This window comes from Plecotus auritus (assembly GCF_963455305.1).
Source record: "Plecotus auritus genome assembly, chromosome: 3".
Taxonomy (NCBI): Eukaryota; Metazoa; Chordata; class Mammalia; order Chiroptera; family Vespertilionidae; genus Plecotus; species Plecotus auritus.
The window spans coordinates 185,352,132-185,372,491 of NC_137772.1; the positions used below are offsets into that span (position 1 = coordinate 185,352,132).

Genomic DNA, 20,360 nt, shown 5'->3' on the forward strand with positions numbered 1-20,360 from the left:
CAGATTTTTCAAATCTCTTATTATATGTTTCCTTTTTTGTTTACATAGAGAACAATGTTTATAGTTGTGTGTGCAGTGGGGGTCTACAACAAGAAGTGTATATTTTCAAACAATTTTTTAACGATTTAACAATTTTTGTAAATCGTTTTCAGGCTTCTGCTGCTGTAGATTATCACTGTGAATCCCTTGCTTGCTCATGCATAAGTGTATTTGCAATACCAAATATACAGGTTTAGTATTTTTGCCTGTTAGTGATGGTTTCAAATGTGTAACGTTTTGGTTGAGATGTTAAATGGTGGATGTGAATGTGGGAAGTAATTTTAATAATGTATAATTGGTCACAAGGCCCAAGTTGCAGTAACTATTGCTGTTTTATTTAACAATGCCTTGTTGCTTTGTATGCATTAACATTTGGGTGTAAAGATTGTGTGTCTATCCAACAGGGAGACACAGTATTTAAACTGACCAGCCTAATGTTACAACAACTTAGAGGTGGCCAAATGTAAACTAAAAGCCTTAATTAAAGTGGTGCCATTTTGTATAACTTAGCATCAGTAGTTCAATAAATTTGGATTGCCATGCAAGGGCTTGCATTATAATTACTTGCCACTTGAGTGTGTTTTGTGTAATGTTTAATAATGCGAGTAAATATAGATTTAACTTCTTTTTAAATCTAAAAAAAAACATACAAATTTCATAGTGATAAAGGCATTTCATAGTGATAAAGGCTATGAAGAGACAAAGAAGGGCATTTCATAGTGATAAAGGAATCAACCCAACAAAAGGATATAACTCTTGTCAATATCTATGTACCCAATGTAGAGCACCTAAATATATAAAGCCAATTTTGATGGATATAACAGAAGAGATCAACAGTAATACAATAGTAGGGGACTTGAACAACTTGCTGACATCAATGGACAGATCATCCAGACAGAAAATCAACAAGAAAATCATGATCTCAGATGACACATTGGACTAGATCAGCGATTTTCAACTGCTGTGCCACAAGAATTTTTAAAACATGTAATACCTGGCGATTTAGTTCGGGGCACTGACCTCTTTTCCACTAGTTTGTCAAATGAAAAAAATGACAACATGGCCTGGCCAGTTTTGCTCAGTGGATAGAGCGCTGGCCTGCAGACTGAAGGGTCGAGGGTCTGATTCCAGTCTAGGGACATGTACCTTAGTTGCAGGCTTGAGACCAGGTCCCAGTCAGGGCATGTGCCGGAGATAACCAATCAATGTGTCTCTCTCACATCAATGTTTCTTTCTCTCTGTCTCTCCTCCTCCCTTCCACTCTTCTCTAAAAATTAATGAAAAAGCATCCTTGGGTGAGGATTAACAAAACAAAATAAAAAAACATACCCCCCAAAAATGATAATAGCCAACACAACTATAGCTGTCCAAGTGTAAATGAATCAAAATTATAGCCATATTTTGGTTAGATCAATTTTTTGGGGGGTGTGCTATTGAATTTTAGTGATTAGTTTATGCGTGCCATGAGATGAAAAAGGTTGAAAATCACTGGACTATATGAATTTAATTGATATCTTTAGGACATTTCACCCAAAAGCAGCAGTAATACTTTTTCCTTACGTGCATATAGAATTTTCTAGGATAGACCACATATTAGGTCACAAGAAAAAAGGAGTAAATTAAATACAAAGTAAACAGACAAAAGAAAATAAAAGTAAAAGTAGAATTCAATGAAATAAAAAATAGAAAAATGTGAAATATTTTCTTTAGCTAACAACAATCAACAGATACAATACCATAAAAATGCCAGCCAAGGAGCTAATCCAATAACGAAAAAAAAAATTCTTGTATTACAGAGAGGCTAGCCATGGTCATGCTATAGAAAGTGAGCCATGAATTTGAATAAGAGCAGGAATACTGAAGTAAAAGTCAGATTTACATCAGGGAGGGCCCTGACTGCCAAAATAAATTTCAGATTTACTAGTAATGTTTTATTTAGCATATGAATTCTAGCATGCAAAGCAAACATATGGCATTGGAAGTACCAAAAATGTTACAATAAAAATAATTCAATGAGCCCTGGCCAGTGTGGTTCAGTTGGTTAAAACATCGTCCCATACACCAAAAGGTTGTGGGTTTGATTCCCCGCCAGGGCACATACATAGGTTGTGGGTTCAGTCCCTAGTTGGGACATGTACAAGAGGCAATTGGTGTCTGTCTATCTCTCTCATTCTCTCTCTCCCTCCCTCTCTAAAATGAAGAAAAAAGAAAAAATTCAATGAGCACGCACACATACACACAAAAAGAAGAGAAATATGTGAAACTGAGAGATGATTCTGTGAGAAGGTAAATAAAATTGGTAAGCCTCTATTCAGAATAACCAGGAGAAAGGGGAAAAAATACAACTTATTGTATTAGAAATGAAAGAAAAAACATCACTACAGATGTTAAAGATTTTAAATACATAAAAAGGAGATTTTATAACTTTAAGTCAATAAATGCTACAACATAAAAAATAGCATGCATTTAAAATTTTAATAAAAAGATACATTCATTGTATGACAAACTACCAAAGCTCACTCAACAAATAAATAATATTACTAGCCTATATCTAGTAAAATATCATAGCTAAAGAAACAGAAACAAAAACAAAAACCTTCCCACAATAGGAACTCCATACAGAAAGCAGATCAGTAGTTGCCTTGGAATGAGGGTAAGGGATGTGACATGGTCAGAGGAAGGAATTACAAAGGTGCCCAAAGAAACTACTAGGGATGATGAATACTATATTCATTATCTTTGACATATGTCAAAACTTAAAGTGCATATTCTAAATAGGTTCAGTTTGTAGTATGTTGATTATCCTATATAATAAAAAGCTAATATGCAAATTGACTGAACGACACTACGACCGGTCGCTATGACGTGCACTGACCACCAGGGGGCATATACTCAACATAGGAGCTGCCCCCTGGTGGTCAGTGCACTCCCACAGGGGGAGCACAGCTCAGCCAGAAGCCAGGCTCACGACTGGTGAGCCCAACAGCTGTGGCAGGAGCCTCTCCCACCTCAGAGGCAGCGCTAAGGAGCAGCAAGCCAGGCTGCGAGGGGTCCCAGACTGCGAGAGCCCCAGACTGCGAGAGGAATGTCTGACTGCCAGCTTAGGCCCGATCTCCAATCTGGCCTAAGCTGGCAGGCGGACATCCCCCAAGGGGTCCCAGACTGTGAGAGGGCACAGGCCGAGTTGAGGGACATGCCCCCCCGCCCAGTGCACAAATCTCGTGCACCGGGCCTCTAGTACATTAATAAAGCTGTAAAACAAATGGATCTGAGGACAAAGAGGAAACAAAAAGGACTGTTATGGAGCTGTAACAATTCTCTAGGCAAAAGGTAGTGGTAGCTTAAACTGAGATGGAAACATGAGCAGATAATTTTAAAGTTTGTTAGAATACAGAATTGGCAATACTTTATTGTTGAAATGAATATTGGGAGCTGAAGGAGAAAGGAAGGAATCAAGGACAACTTTTAGTTTACGCAACTTAGTGAATAGAGTGTTATTTACTAAAATGAGGAAGACTGGAATAGAATTGCAGAGTCAAGGTTTTTTCACCACAATTACGAAGAGTGACTCAAACTGTTTTTCAAGTTTAATGGATTTAAAACAATAAACTAGGGTTTATATACATAAATCAAGAAAATAAAGGTGGGGCATTGATCAACAGACATAAAGGAAAAAGAAATTATGTTTATGACACAGAAAAAGAAACTAGTAATTCATGGAGATTATAAAACAGGTGTAAAACGTCTTGGCCCAAAATATTTTTACATAAATAAAGGGTGTGTCCATTAGAAATTAATTATTTAAAACTATTTTAATTAAATGCTACAAGTTATTCTAGTGGATATTTTCTATTAGTATTACTTAGGTCTACTTGCATTTTTAACTAAAAATATTTGTGTCCATTAAAATCAGATTAATAACTCAAAAAAAGAATGCTGCAGGTTCTTTGTTTCCTGCCATATCTTTGCTCACCTGCTTAATCTTTCAAATAATGTTCCAATCTGTGCTGTTTTATCTGATGGACTAAGAGCATCTTGACTTTCATTTAATTTGGAAAACAAGTAATTAGAATAATTGACATTACTGAGCTGGAAAAAAAAGAAAGGAAGAACCTGACAAAATGGTAAATGTTCATATACACAACTAAAGTTACTTATCATGATATGCCATTTAAGTGGACATCTATATTGAAAAAATATGATTTTAGTCTAAAATAAAGGAATTTTGTCCTTATTGAAAACAAAATAAACACTGTTCTAACAAAGAAAGCAATATCAATATTTGAATAATTATTAAACAGAGTTGACACCTTGTTGAGCTAATTATTTTCTCAGAGGTTAAAAAGAAAAAAAAAGATTTACTGTAGACAATAAAAAAAAGATTTAAAGAAATACCCAGGACACCAGGATCTTGAGAAAAGTTAAATTTCTTTGACAGAAAATATTTTCTCCAAAGGAAATAGCTGTAATTATCTCAGTTCTTCCATTTACTGATTAATTTTATAGACTGCTACTTTAATCCTTCCAAATATCATTGAGTACAACAGGGGAAAATATGTGAAGACTGTTGTGAAAAGTAGATGAAATAATCTATTTGTTAATGTGGAAGGTACCATATAAAGGTAAGATTTTATATTGGCCCAATGCTAATCTATCTAGCAATAATAACTTATACCTGTAGTATATTTTATTTATAAGCTATGAAACAAAGAAATGAGAGTTCCAACCAACTCTTGGCTTCATTGATCTTTTATATTGTTTTTTAGACTCTGTCATTTATTTCCACTCTGATCTTTATTATTTCCATCCTTCTGCTCACTCTGGGATTTTCTTGTTCTCTTTCTAGTTCTTTTAGGCATAGGGTTAGATTATCTATTTGTGATTTTTCTTGCTTCTTAAAGTATGGGAAGATTCATCTGAACCCAAGGAGTGTCCTCCAAATTTTTCTCTGTGATATCTATAATAATAAAAGCGTAATATGCTAATTAGACCTGACATCCTTCCAGATGAAGCTGCCAAGGTGGGGCCGAGGCAGAGGCGGCCACTGTGGATGGAGGCCGAGTCCCTTGAACGAATTTCGTGCATTGGGCCTCTAGTATCTATATATTTCCCCCTGAAAATATCGAGACATATTGCCAGTAATCCATTATTAGCAATAATTCCTATTTGTATAATTTTAATTAACATGTATTTGAACAGTTCTCATTTTCAAGCTATCACAGCTCATACTTTAACAGACTACTATGACATGTTGAAATTATGTATTGCTATTCACAGGACCCTTTTCATACCAACCAGTCATTTACTGTGATTACAAGCATCAACTATTATAAAATATACTGAATTTGCAATTTCACTATCAACAATTTTATAACAGGATGATGGTTTCAGAGATTTTTAAAGAACATTCCAGTGTTTGGATTCATAATCTAGTAAAAAGAATTAAGCTTTTGTCTTAAGAGGAAATATTATACTTAATTTTATCTCCTAATTTGGCTATACCTATAGCAATTCACAACTGATATTTTTTTAATTTAAAAAAAGAAAGAATACCATAAAAATATAATGATATAAAATACTAAGAAATAATGATTTAAAGATACCTGCTCATTCTGTTTTTTTTCATATGCAACTTTCTGAGGACTAGGTGCTATTCTGGGAACAAAATTTTGTTTTGTAATATTTCTGTTAGAAGATAATTCTGCAGAAAAAGATGATGGCGTGAAGCTGCAGTTTTCTACTCTGTTGAACTGAGGTTCGAAAATTCTATATGAGTCCATGACTTGTGACAACTATAGAAAAGAAGATAAAATCGTGTGAATTTCAAAAAATATATAAACTAGAGAAGACAAAAGTCAAAATAGAAGTGAATCAGTCATAGCATAGGTTGGAGGAAAAGTCCCAAGGAAAGGCAAGTCATCAGTAATTGACAGGACTCATTAAGACAAGAGAAGTTATCATCTAAGCGTGTACTTAAACGGTTCCTTCCATCTGCCTTTCTCACCCTTGGGCCCCTCCCCTCTAAAGCTCCATTCCTGCTTGTCATCTCCTAATGACAGGAAATCCGTGTTTCATTAACACACAAGTTCAGGTGAAAAGATTTCCAAGAGATTTTAATATTATTGCCATTATATTTTTGATGTAGTTTAACTCTGGCAATTTAAAAAAAGGAAGATAATATGGTATTGGACCTTAAAATTTCAGGCTTTAATCACAATCTATGCATTTTCTAATTGATTAAAATATTATTTGCTAAAAAAATAACCATTTGCAATACTTCAAAAGAAAAATAATCTTGAGATCAACATGAATTCTGAAAATCATAATTTGATATAAAATAAAACAATCTGGTCACTATACCTGAAGGATAAATTACCAATTATCACATGAACCCAAAGAGAAATCCCTAAATGATTTATCCTTTGCAGTATGTCAGTAACAAGCAGAATCAAATGTTATGCACACACAGGCCTAGTCTACATTACCAGAACTCCAAAAGGTTTCTCATACGCAGGCAACTAAAATATTTTTATCGTGCCAAAACCGGTTTGGCTCAGTGGATAGAGCGTCAGCCTGCGGACTTAAAGGTCCCAGGTTCGATTCCGGTCAAGGGCACGTAACTTGGTTGCGGCACATCCCCGGTAGGAGGTGTGCAAGAGGCAGCTGATCGATGTTTCTCTCTCATCGATGTTTCTAACTCTCTATCCCTCTTCCTTCCTCTCCGTAAAAAATCAATAAAATATATTTTTAAAAAAATATATTTTTATCGTATAGGTTCCTTACATTAAAAACTTTTAAAATAATAATTTTAAAGACTGTAAAGTTTTTTTTAAGGATAACTATTTTTTCCTCATATTAAAAAAATGTATTATTTGGCAGGATACCACATTTGTTAAAATAACTTATAAAAATTTTTTTTCATTCTCACCTGAACCGGGCCCAGTTCTTCCTTGCTTCCCAGTCTTTGATGGTGTATACTAATGAAAATTAAAATTTAAGATTAAAAATAGACATGGCAATAAAATTGGCTTTTTATACATGCTTTAAAATTCATACTGTTCTATCCAAATACACAAAGACAGATGAAACTGAAATCATTCCTGGGACATACTATGACTGAGTTTTATAAAGATTATACTTTACTAAAGAGACATTTTTACAATAAGCAAAGTCAAACTATGCATACAAAATACTGAATATATGGCTTCTACCCATGCAGACCCTCATGTCTGCGACTTCCTGGAGAACCACTTCCTGGATGAGGAGGTGAAACTGATCAAGAAGATAGGCCACCACCTGACGAACATCCGCAGGCTGGCGGGCCCCCAGGCTGGGCTGGGTGAATATCTCTTTGAAAGGCTCACCCTCAAGCACGACTAGGAGCCTTTGGAGCCCAGAGGCCTTTCAGAGGCCCCCCCCCCCCCCCCCCCGGCCCCGCATCCCCCTGGTGTCTCTGGCTTTTACCTGAGCCTCTTCCCGAAACTACTAGCCATTCTTTTAACCACCTTGGAGCCCTCTCTCATGCATTGGACCAAATGAAACAATAAAGCTTTTTGCAGCAAAAAAACCAAAAAAAACCCAAAATACTGAATATGAACATTAGGTTATTTAACAAAGGTCTTAATAGTTTAATAATACAGCAAAACAAAAACTGGAGGTAGAAGAATAAGCCCTTTGTACATTTTCAATGAATAAAACAGTGTCAATAATGATACATTTAAATACCTAATAATATCTAACCTAGCCAAAACTCACCTGCTTTCTATATCATCAATGCAGAGTTTAGATGGTACACAGGGAGGCGACATCGGAAGTTCTAAATCATGCTTTTTTAGGGGCATTTTTATGTCTCTATTCATATTCACATGGATTGGTTTTCTCATAGTTTCTGTAACAAAAACACACACACTATAATTTAAAAATAAAAATGGATGACAAAATATTTTAAAAGCACTGTTTGATATACTATGTTCATTAAATAAATATACATCTTAAATTCACTAAAACCATCTATATTCCATTTATGCTAAAAAAAATCATTACCTATCACAGATAATTCAAATCATCTTTTTCATCTTACATATTCCTCACAAAAGGGGCTCTACTGATTCAGTTCTACTTTTTTCCCTCCAAGCCTTCCCTGACTCCCAGGTTAGATAAGATGCTATGTTATATATTGCCATAGCACTACATATGTTCTCTATTGTATCACTTATCATAGTTTATTGTACTTAATTAACTCCATATCCCTCACTAGATTTTTAAACTTTGTCTCTCCTTATTAAAGATATCACTATTTTGTCTGTTCAGTACTTTTAACTACTCTCCTGTTCTGGGAAATGCTTTTTATACATGCAGACTATATAGTTCTAGAAGAGACTATCTTCTTATAAAAATCCTACCTCTCTGGAAAAATAATTCATTTAGGGTTAGCTATCTGACCCAAGATGAATCAATAATATCACATCTCTCTGGCATTAAGTAATTGTTCCAGTGCTGCGACCTGACATCAATAGGGCAAGGCAACATCCTTCAGAGGAATTTAAAAATTCAGAAGCAGAGAAATAATTCTCAGTATTTCCCTAGCGGCAAAACTAAAATATGAGCAATATTAGTTTTTTTTAAGGTCACATTTTAAACCTCAGTGATGAAAACAGTCAGAGAGAACATCGTAACTGAGAATCTTTCATAGCATTCAAGTCTCTAATTCAAGCAGTCTCTGAGGCCCAGCTGCACCATTACTCTTCCTTTTAGCTAAGTGTCAAACCATTCAAGCTGCTGTAACAGAATACCATGGACTGGGTGGATTATAAACAACAAATATTTATTTATCAGTCTGGCAGCAGGGCAGTCCAAGATAAAGGTGCTGCCAGATTTGGTGTCTGATAAGGGCTTGCTTCCAGTTCAGAGACAGCCAAGGCGGAAGGTGTGGGAGAGATCTCTGGAATCTCTTTTATCAGGGCACTAATTCCATTCATGAGAGCTCCACCCTCATAACTTAATCACCTCCTAAAGACACCACTTCCTAATACCATGGCATTGCGGGTTAGGCTTTCAACATATGAACTGGGGGTGGGGAGACATTCAGTCCATAACATTAAGTAAATATATATATTTTAAAATTCTGTCATTTGCAGTCATGAATCCTAATAAAGTTTTATTTTTGTTGAGGAAGAAAAATACCCTTTCCCTCTACCCTTCTAAATTTTCAGTTGATGTTCATATAAGAAAAGAGAGATTAATAAGAGAAATTTATTCAATATAAGGCTTTATGTGGAAAAACGTTACAAGGAAATGAAGACCCAAAGAAGTGGTTAAACCTGAGCATTTTCATGCTAAGTTTGATGAAAAGTGAAGAGTGGGAGAAAGTGACAGGACAAAAAGGATATGAGCTAAGTGTTGTAAACTGGGAAAACCTGTTCATCTAGATTCCTCTCTGTGTCCCTCTGTCTTGGAGATAAATATCCTCCATGTTTAGGGAAAGCACCTCTCACATGAGAATCCTTTCTGCACATCCTGCTTCTCAAATTCCTTCAGCTTAAAATATTTACTATGCTAAGGTATCATAAATTTGAGTAGCATATCTGACCCCATCACTTGTTCTATTCCCAAGATCCAATATAAAATTATGGTAGATAGTCAATAAACATGTTGAATGTATGAATGGAAATAAAGTGGGGAGAAGAAAATATATAAAGGTAAATACAACACTGGATAGCCACATCCAAAAGAAAATGGAACCCTATCTTAAATCATACACAAAAAATCAACTCAAAATGGAAGACCTGAAAGTTAAGATCTAAAGACCATTAAACTCCTAAAAAAAACCATAAGAGATAAGCTCCTTGACATCAGTCTTGGCAATAATTTTTAGACATTACACCAAAAGCAAAGGCAACAAAAGCAAAAATAAACAAGTGGGATTACATAAAACTAAAAAGTTTCTGCACAGAAAAGGAAAACCTCAACAAAATAAAAAGGCAACCTATGAAATGGGAGAAAATATTTGTAAATCATGTATTTCATAAGGGGTTAATATCTAAAATATAACATTTAAAGAACTCATATAATTCACTAGCACAAAACAAGCAAGCTAATATTTAAATTGGGCAGAGGACCTGAAAAGATATATACATTTTTAAAATATATTTTTAGTGATTGCAGAGAGGGAGAGATAGAAACATTAATGATAAGCGAGAATCATTGATCGGCTGTCTCCTGCAAGCCCCACACTGGGGATTGAACCCGCAACCTGGGCACATACCCTGACCGGGAATCGACCCATGACCTCCTGGTTCATAGGTTGACACTCAACCACTGAGCCACACCAGCAGGCTAAAAAGATATTTTTTCAAAAAAGACATACAAATGGCCAACATCAAAATGAAAAGGTGCCCACTATTACTAACCCTTGGGGGAAATGCAAATCCAAACCACAAGATACCACCTCACACCTGTTAGAATGGGTATCATAAAAAAGATAACAATTGGTGGCAAGGATATGGAGAAAAGGGAACCCTTGTACACTTTTGGTGGGAATGTAAGTTGGTGCAATCACTGTGAAGGACAGTATGGAGGTTCCTCAAAAAATTAAAAGAACTGCCCTATGGTTCAGCAATCCTACTTATAGTATATATCCAAAGGAAATGAAAACAGGATGTTGAAAAAATATCTGCATTGCCTCATTTACTGCAACATTCACAATAGCCAAGATATGGAAACAACCTCAGTGTCCATGGAGAGATGAGTGGATAAAGATGTGGTGTATATTATACAATGGAATATTCTTCAACCATGAAAAAGAAGGAAATCCTTTCACTTGTGACAATATGGATGGACCTTGAAGGCATCATGCTAAATGAAATAAGCCAGATAAAGACAAATACTACATGGCATCACTTATCTGTGAAATCTAAAAAGTAAAAAAAGTTAAAAGTCAAATACAAAGAATACAAAAGTAGTTGCTGGGGGCTGGGACTGGGGAGTAGGGGAAATAGGGAGAGTTGGTAAAATGGTATAAACTTTCACCTATAAACTGAATAAGGGCTAAGAATCTAATGTAAAATGTGGTAACTAGCCCTGGCTGGTTTGGCTCAGTGGATAGAGCATCAGCCTGGGGACTGAAGGGTCCTGGGTTCGATTCTGGTCAAAGGCACATGCCTGGGTTGCAGGCTTGATCCCCAGTAGGGAGCATCCAGGAGGCAGCCCATCAATGATTCTCTCTCATTGATGTTTCTATCTCTCTCTCCCTCTCCTGTCCTCTCTGAAATCAATAAAAATATATTTAAATAAACAAATAAACAAATAAATAAATGTGGTAACTATAGGTGATAACACTGTATTATATAAATGAAGGGGGTAAGTATATACATCAAACAGATTTATAAAATCTTTTATTCCTGCCCACATCTACCTATGATCCAGAAGCTCGTAGGTTCAATTCCATTCCCCTTCAGGACACATGCCTAGGTTCCCAGCTCCATTCCTGGTGGAGGGTATACAGGAGGCAGCCAATCAATGATTCGCTCTCATCATTGATGTTTCTATCTTTCTCCCCTGCTTCCTCTCTGAAATCAATATATACACTGAGTGGCCAGATTATTATGATCTCTGAACACATAATAATCTGTCCATTCAGTGTGTGTATGTGTATATATGTATGTATGTATGTATGTATGTATGTGTGTGTGTGTATATATATATATATATATATATATATTTTTTTTTTTTAGAGGCCCGGTGCATGAATTTGTGCATGGCTGGGGTCTGGCCAGCCTGGCCAGGGGGAGGGGATATGGGCAGTTGGCCGGCCGGCCTGCCTGCTGGTCAAACTCCTGGTCGAGGGGACAATTTGCTTATTAGACTTTTATTATATAGGACAGTGGTCGGCAACTGCGGCTCATGAGCCGCGGTTTGCCACTCTGTTGACTAATGAGTTTGCCAACCACTGATATAGGATATACACTGAGTGGCCAGATTATTATGCATTCAGAGATATATATATATATACACATACACATAGTAGAGGCCCGGTGCACAACTTTTGTGCACTGGGGGTGGGAGGGACGTCCCTCAGCCTGGCCTGCACCCTCTCCCCTCTCTGAGTCCAGGACCCCTCAGGAGATGTCCGCCTTCCGGCTTAGGCCCCGCTCATAGCGACCGGTCGTTCTGTCGTTTGGTTGATTTGCATATTAGGGTTTTATTATATAGGATACCTCTATCTGTCTATCTACCTATCTATCATCTATCCATCTGTCTCCCTGCCCTCAAGAAACTTGCCTTCAATTTAATATTTCATTTTTCCTCCCATTAGGAATGACTATTTCTGTGTGAGCTATAATAAAGCTATGCACAGAGCAGACTGAATATCAAAGGCTGTGTCAAATGGGAAGGCTTCACAATGCAGCTGCCAATTCTTTGAAGACTTGAAAGCAGAGTAGGATTTGAAAAGGGACAGGCATTTTTTGAAAAGCCAAATGCATGCATTTTTGAAGATAGCCCTCCATTGCTACACAGAGGACCCTAGCACAGTGATTCTCAACTTTGCCCGCCCGACTGAAACCACCCAGGGAGCTTTCAATGCAGACATGCCAGGCCTCTGCCCCTGAGATGAGAATTTGTTTGATCTCAGAAGAGGCCTGGTCACTGAGACTTTAAGAGCTCTCCAGGTGATCCTCATAAGCAGCCAAGGTTGAGCGCCCTTGCCTCAGGTGATAGGCAAGAGGTTGTAGGTAGGGAAAAACTGGCTGTGTTACCAGGCTGTTGTAAAAACCCTCTATGTATAGGATGGGGCAAAAGTAGATTTACGGTTGTGAATATGCAAAACAGTTAATAAAGCTATTGTAGTAATCATAACCTGCATGTCTTTTTCCATATGAACCACTGTAAGCCTACTTTTGCCCCACTGTGTATAATAATTTACACCAATTGTGGAAGTCATCTAAATTACTGGCATACATTTGTTCATAACGTTCCTATAGAAAGTTATGAAATCTTCTTGCTATGTATTTCATTTTAGCTTACATTTCCAGGGTATTTTAGACACTTCCCTTTATAGTATAAAATAATGTTACTTGTGAGACTTGAAAATAATTTTATATTTCCCATTCTTATGTAGATGAAGGCAAAATAAAATAAATTTACTATCTTATGTAACATACAAATAAAGTATCTAATCCAGTGCCTGGCATGTAAAAGATGAAGGAAATAAACTAATATTTACTAAATATAAGTCCAGGACTGGGCTAGGTAAACACATATGTAATCTTAATTTATATTCCATCAACTCATTTATGCCCATATAACAATTTCATGTATGTATGTGTGTATACGTGGACAACAAAGTATAGAATTATTAAATGCACAACTTACATTAATAAACATTATTTTCCTGAAAAAATATTATAAAAACAATTTCTTTTTAAGTGCAAAGTACACTGTTTAGCCCTAGTACAATGTTCTGACATACCTTAGGGAACATCAAGGGTCATGCAGATTACTACAACCTATTGTAACTACATTCTTATCACCAATTACAGTGTTCACCTGGGTGGAATGCTGGTTAAACCCATTCACAGACACCGCTTAATCCTGGAGTGATAATGGTTAACATAACTAAACATGACTTAGGGAAAACTCGGGCTGCGAGGTAATTTTTTAAAAATATTTTTTTATTGATTTCAGAGAGGAAGGGAGAGGGAGAGAGAGGTGGAGACATCAATGATGAGAGAGAATCATTGATCAGCTGCCTCCTGCACATGCCTCCTACCGGGGATCAAGTCCGCAACCCGTGCATGTGCCTTGACAGGGAATTGAACCTCGATCTCCTTGTATATAGGTCCATGCTCAATCACTGAACCATGCAGGCTGGGCATGCCGAAGTAATTATTTTAAGATTTATCTGAATAAACTATGGTGGACATCTGGCCTCTGCTCCCTCTTTCACCTAATTTCCTGCCCATGTCCCACTCCCTGCCTGCTCTCACTCATTGGACTCCTCACACCCTTGGAGGCCACATGCTGGTTCTGACCCCAGGCAGTTTCACACTCTATTCTATCTCACATGTTACCATCACTGAGAAGGTGTACCTGATTACTTTATTTTATTTTATTTTTTTATATTTTATTGATTTTTTACAGAGAGGAAAGGAGAGGGATAGAGAGTTAGAAACATCGATGAGAAACATTGATTCAGCTGCCTCTTGCACACTCCCTACTGGGGATGTGCCCACAACCAAGGTACATGCCCTTGACCGGAATCGAACCTGGGACCCTTGAGTCCGCAGGCTGATGCTCTATCCATTGAGCCAAACCAGTTAGGGCTGATTACTTTAATCTAAACAGGTCACACCTATTTCTTTTCCACAATCCTTTTTTTTTCTTCTGTGAATTAATTCCAAGCTGCCAGCTCTCTTGCTCTGCTCTCCTTCTGGTGGCCTCCCATTCTGTAAAGTTCTCCAAGCTGCCCACTCTGCTCTCACCCTGCAGTGATGGTCCCGGGACCCTGGGGGCGGGGCCTGGTGCCTGTCTGGGACCCAGGCTGCTTGGCACCACCGCACCCCCAGCTGCTTGGCACCTGCATATGCAAATTAACCTGCTATCTTTGTTGGGTTAATTTGCATACTCACTCCTGACTGGCTGGTGGGTGTTGCAGAGGTATGGTCAATTTGCATATTTCTCTTTTATTAGTGTAGATATATATATCTTTAAAACAAAGAATAACAAGGCTTCTAAATTAAGAGGACAACCAATTATGCAATTAGTTTACTTTCCACATCGTTTGTGCTCTAAAATTATAAATTTATTAGAAAACTAAATGCTATAATCACATCACAGTCAAAAGAAAATGCTATTTAGAATTACTTACCAGGTGTTTTCTTCTGGCAAGAGATCTGATTTACCACATATAGGTTAAGGAGGTCTAAACTGACAGTGGAATTTTTGACAGGTGATAAAACTCCCAATAATTTCATTTTTGATTTGAACCTTTTCTTTTCAAAATATTCCTAAAATAATTAAAAATGTAAAAATTACTGCAGCAACCATAATATTTCCAGCAGAAAAATAAACAGCAAAAACAATAATGCTATTAAATAATTTAATTGATATTTTTATATTTTTGTGACACCCCTGTTATATGTTTACATATAAATTAAATTCAATCATGATGACCTGTAATTTGCCTAAAGACTCCAAATTTCACAGCCAGTTATAATCTTTCTTTTGTTAAATGAATGCCTTTAAAACAGAACTTTATAAAGTTATTCCCAGGTATCAAAAGATTAAAAATTATGTGTATGTAGAAAGTTTTAAAAAGTCTTATAGAACAAATCTAACAGGCTAAAAACTTGTTTTTCTACAAGTTATGCTATTCTATTGACATAAAAAGCCTTAAAGATATGCACAGTTGAGGGCAATTAAAAGTAAAATGAAAAGAGGAAAAGAAAAAGAAGCCTGTGGGTGCAGGGGGAGGGGGGCAGGCTATAAGGGGGCAATGGGAGACAAAAGGGACATATGTAATACTTTCAACAATAAAGATTAAAAAAAAAAAAAAAAAAGAAAGCCTGTGAGAACTAATCTCCAGCCAAAGCCAATTTAATTCCCTTTGTTATTCCTCCATGACTTCCACATTCTTTTAAACCAGACTTGCATAAAATTATCATTTTCATTCAGTATTTATTTTTTTCTTGGTTGTTTGGACTATAATTAGTCTTCCTTATCTTCATTCTTTTTTTTTTCAGATTACATCTTTAACTTGCCAAGTTCAAAGGCATTTATTTGTTTAAAATTCATTTACTGAGCAACTATTATACATTATACACTAAAACAAATTGTGGCAACATCTCTTCCATCAAATACTCACAATACAATACCATAAATATGGATTATAAATGTGAGATATCAAAAGTAAGAAAAGCCCAGTGTGGCAAAAAATTTAATGTGAAAGGTAGTAACACTTTTCCAAGAAGTTAAGGTTCTTTCACAGTAACATTTCAGAATATCTACACTAATAAAAGAGAAACATGCAAATTGACCATACCTCCACTACACCCACCAGCCATGCCCACCAGCCAGTCAGGAGCGAGTATGCAAATTAACCCAACAAAGATGGAGGCAGCCACAGAGCTGAAGCAAGCAGAAGGCTTGGGTTGCCCTCGGCGATGGAGGAAGCTAAGCTTCCCTCCCGCACTGGCCGGCCCTAGCCTCCGCTCAAGGCTACAAAGTTTCAATTATAGAAGATAAATGAATCCCAGATACCTGCTACCAGCTGGCCCTGGCCTCCGCTCAAGGAGGCACTGAAAAAATAAAAAAGGAGGTTCTGGGAGCCTGGATCACCAGGGGGCATGGCCAGCTTGAAAACAGCCCTCAGCCCCTCACCCAGGCAGGCCACACGCCCATGGGGTGAGGATTCCCACTGGGGAGCTTGACCAGCCTGAAAACGGCCCTCAGCCCCTCACCTAGGCCACCCCATGCCCCAAGGGAACCCCCATCCTGATCCGGGACACCCTTCAGGGCAAACCAGCCAGCCCCCACCGTGCACCAGGCCTCTATCTATACTAATAAAAGGGTAATATGCTGATTAGACTGGGAGATCTTCCAGGAGACCTTCTGGATGTTCTTCTGAACAAAGCCATGGTGGCAGGGCCGAGGTAGAAGCGGTTAGAGGCCAAGAGGGGAGGGCAGTTGTGTGTGATCAGGCTGGTGGGGGGGGCGGGGCCGTTGGGGGTAAGCAGACCAGCAGGGGGGCCAGTTGGGGGAAAGCATGACGTCAGTGGGGGTCAGTTGGAGGTGATCAGAATAGCGGGGGGGGCAGTTTGGAGTGAGCAGGCCAGCAGGGGGGCAGTTGGGGGTGAGCAGGCCAGTGGGGAGGGAAGGTGGGGGTGAGCAGGCCAGCAGGGGTGGCAGTCGGGGGTGAGCGGGGCAGTTGGGGGCGAGCACACTGGCACAGGGGGCAGTTGGGGGTGCACGAATTTTGTGCACCGGGCCACTAGTTGTTAATTATAATAGACTCTTAAGATTGTAAAATACTGTAAGACCTGTAAGAGACTCGCCAGCTATCAAGCAAAAAGTAAATGTCACGTTGTTATGTAAAATTAACCATAGATAAAAGGTACCTGTTTACTATCTATTTCATCTGAGTGATGTGCAACCCCAAATTGGATTTAAATGTCTTTAAAAGCATTACACTATATAGTTCAGCAGTAAAATGACAGGACCTTCAGAATGTAAATATCCCCTTCACCCTCCCTACCCCCCAACCCCACCCCTTGAAAAAATGACTATGGTTCTTATAATTGACGTATCAATTATAAGAAAAAATGAAGGAAATAAAAAACTGTGCATGAGATGATGACATATTAAAGCAAATTAGACTGAAAAATACCCTTGAAATGGAACAACATGAAATTCAATTTTGACATTACTGAAAGCTATATAGTGTAATGGATTGAGAAGCAAATGGGAGATAAGAGTGAAGGGGCATAGCAAGAAAGAGAAAGGACCCACAGAGGGTTTTACTTGTTTTAATAGGAGAGAACTAAAATACCAATAGAAAGCCTCCAGTTGACAGGGAATGGTAGAAGATGGGTGACGATGTGAAGTAGTTTACAGAACTGGTGGTAGAAACTCAGATAAATTATTTTTAAAAATAGTCTGGGTACAGATTACATTCTTAATATATTTATTACTGAGTGCCTATGTTACTGCTAGACACAGTTCAAGGCACAGGATATGATCAAAAGTAATAAGATCCCTCTTTTCATTAATGGAAGGGGAGGAGAACAGAGTAAAAAAAAGCAAGAAAATGCCATATTAGGAAAAGAGTGATGCATAAAAGGGTACAAGAGAATGGGTACTGGAGGGTGGGAAAGTTTTAGATGTAGTAAGTGATTAGAGAAACCAATCTAAGAGGAGATACTTTAGCTGAGACACAATTGTTGACAAGACAGACATGCAAATATCTTGAGGGAGAATATTATAGAAGAAAAAAAGAAGAGTAATAGAAAGAGGTCAGTGTGGCTGAAATACAATGAACAATAGGGCAAGTGGTAAGAAATGAGGTCAGAGAAGCCGGCAGGGTGCAGATTCTTTAGGTCATTGCAGGCTATGGTTCAATTAGATTTTACTCTCTAAAAGCAATGAAAAGCAATTGAGGCTTTTAAGCCAGGGAATGATAAATTGTGATTTGTGCTTTTAAAAAATTGTATTAACCACTATGTGAAGAACAGGCCACAAGGTGTAAAAGATAAAGCAGAAAAAGTTGATAACTTCAACTAAACAAAATTAAAAACTTTACTTCAAAGACAGAATTAAGTAAAAATAAAAGACACAGAGTACACAAATATGACTAACAAATAAGTCCTAAATACATAAAGTCACAGTAAAAAAAGACAAACAATCCAAATAAAAAATGAACAAAATGCTTGAAGAAGTACATCACAAAAGAGGAAACCTGAATGAAAAGATAATCAGCCTCATTAGTAATCAAGGAAATACTAAATTGTTAAGGTATCATTTCACTGAGTTATCAATTATCCTGCTTTCATAGTAATCACTTCCTTACTTCATTCTAAATTTTACTACCTTTGAACATATTTTTGTCTGTTCTGGAACTTTTGATAAATGGAATCTTACTGCCTGTATTCTTCTGTGAGTTGCTTTGTTTGTTCAACTTCATGTTGTTAAGATTAGTCTACTTTAATTACATGTACATAGTTGATATATTTCCACTATTGTATCATTACTTAGGTATGCCACATTTTGTTTAACCATTCTACTGATAAAGGACATTTGGATGATCCCCTCCCCTGCCCTTATCCTTTCTCTCTTTCTTCTTTTCTCTCTCTTCTCTCACTCTCTTTTTTTGTTTGTTTGCTACTTAACAACAATGATCCAAACAAGTGTGTACATGTCTCAAAGTGCACATATGGGAGAATTTCTTTCAATATATACTGCTCAGTTGTAAGGTAGATACATGCTCAACTTCACTATGTAATACAATCAATATAATTAAAATAAAAACATAAAAAGTGGGATTTAGGTTGTAAGGCCATTATATTACTCGAGGCAATAAATGATGATGATTTGAATCAGGATGCTAATAGATAGTGAGAAGTGATCAGACTTGGGATATATTTTGGAACTAAAATGACAACAATCAACAATGATCCTGAGCAATATAGGTAGATAATCTAGCTATCTACAAAGAGGGAAAGACTAAAGGAAGATGGTTTTACAATTTCACTTAGAAGAATTTATAAACCTGGAAAAAATGCTTCAAAAGATCACTTTCTCATAAAGCTAACACAAATAAAAATAAATGTTTTTTTACCTTTTGCTTTCTCTTTTCCTGCTTGAGTAGAACCCTGGTCCTGAAAAGAGAAAGATAAAAAAATATAAAAATTAAAGAAGTGGTCTCTAAAATAATTGTCACTTTAGCTGAATTGAAGACTTAGAATTACAACTAAAAGTGCAGTGATAAAAAATATTTTTAAGTGTAGTCATAATTATATTATTTCTGAAAAGAAACTATGAAAATGTTACAATATGCATAGTGTATAATATTCCATATAATTTTCCTAGAAAATCCAAGAATAAAAAAGATTATAGACCTATGATAAATAATCAAACATAAAATAAGTATGGTTTATAAAATAAATATAAGCAAAGAGAAATTAATGATTATAAAGGATACATCACTGCCTTAACCGGTTTGGCTCAGTGGATAGAGCATCAGTCTGTGGACTCAAGGGTCCCAGGTTCGATTCTCGTCAAGGGCATGTACCTTGTTTGCGGGCACATCCCCAGTAGGGGGTGTGCAGGAGGCAGCTAATTGATGTTTCTCTCTCATCGATGTTTCTGACTCTCTCTCCCTCTCTGTTCCTCTCTGTAAAAAATCAATAAAATATATATTTTTTTAAAAAGGATACATCCCCTGAAATATTCTCATCTGATACCAATATTTTTGGTCAACACTTATTTTCTTCACCTTTCTTTGTATTTAATATTATACTAGTACTAAAAAAAAAACCAAACAAAAAAAAAACAAACAAAAAAAAAAAACAGGGAATAGAGAGAGATCAAAATCTAAATATAGGATATAAGGAAATGTTAAATTTTTCATTAGAGCAACTTTAGTTACATTAATATATCAATTACTTAAAATCATATATCTTCTTTTAAAAATAGCTAGTTATTATGGATGTCCTTCACAACTAAGATCTTTGTTGCAAACACTGCATTGAATTGCAATGATAGTACAGTATTTACTGGTTATAAAATATTTGCTCTATTAGTAATAGTAGAATGCTATAAATATAAGC

The 20,360-nt window shown here is 36.8% G+C and overlaps 1 protein-coding gene across 1 annotated transcript in view; it reads right to left on the minus strand.

Annotated features, from left to right (window-relative positions):
• REDIC1 (regulator of DNA class I crossover intermediates 1) overlaps nt 1-19,405 on the minus strand; it is a gene marked incomplete at its 3' end in the record, with an annotated part of 51,064 nt that extends 31,659 nt beyond the window's left edge. Inside the window, exons 1-6 of the mRNA XM_080660230.1 lie at nt 19,370-19,405; nt 14,906-15,044; nt 7,795-7,927; nt 6,968-7,016; nt 5,643-5,831; nt 4,013-4,128 (exon numbers count right to left, since the gene is read on the minus strand). Coding sequence (XP_080516356.1) covers nt 4,013-4,128; nt 5,643-5,831; nt 6,968-7,016; nt 7,795-7,927; nt 14,906-15,011 — 593 coding nt within the window. The 5' untranslated portion in view covers nt 15,012-15,044; nt 19,370-19,405. The remainder of the gene's footprint in view (nt 1-4,012; nt 4,129-5,642; nt 5,832-6,967; nt 7,017-7,794; nt 7,928-14,905; nt 15,045-19,369) is intronic.
• Nucleotides 19,406-20,360: the final 955 nt, after the last annotated feature.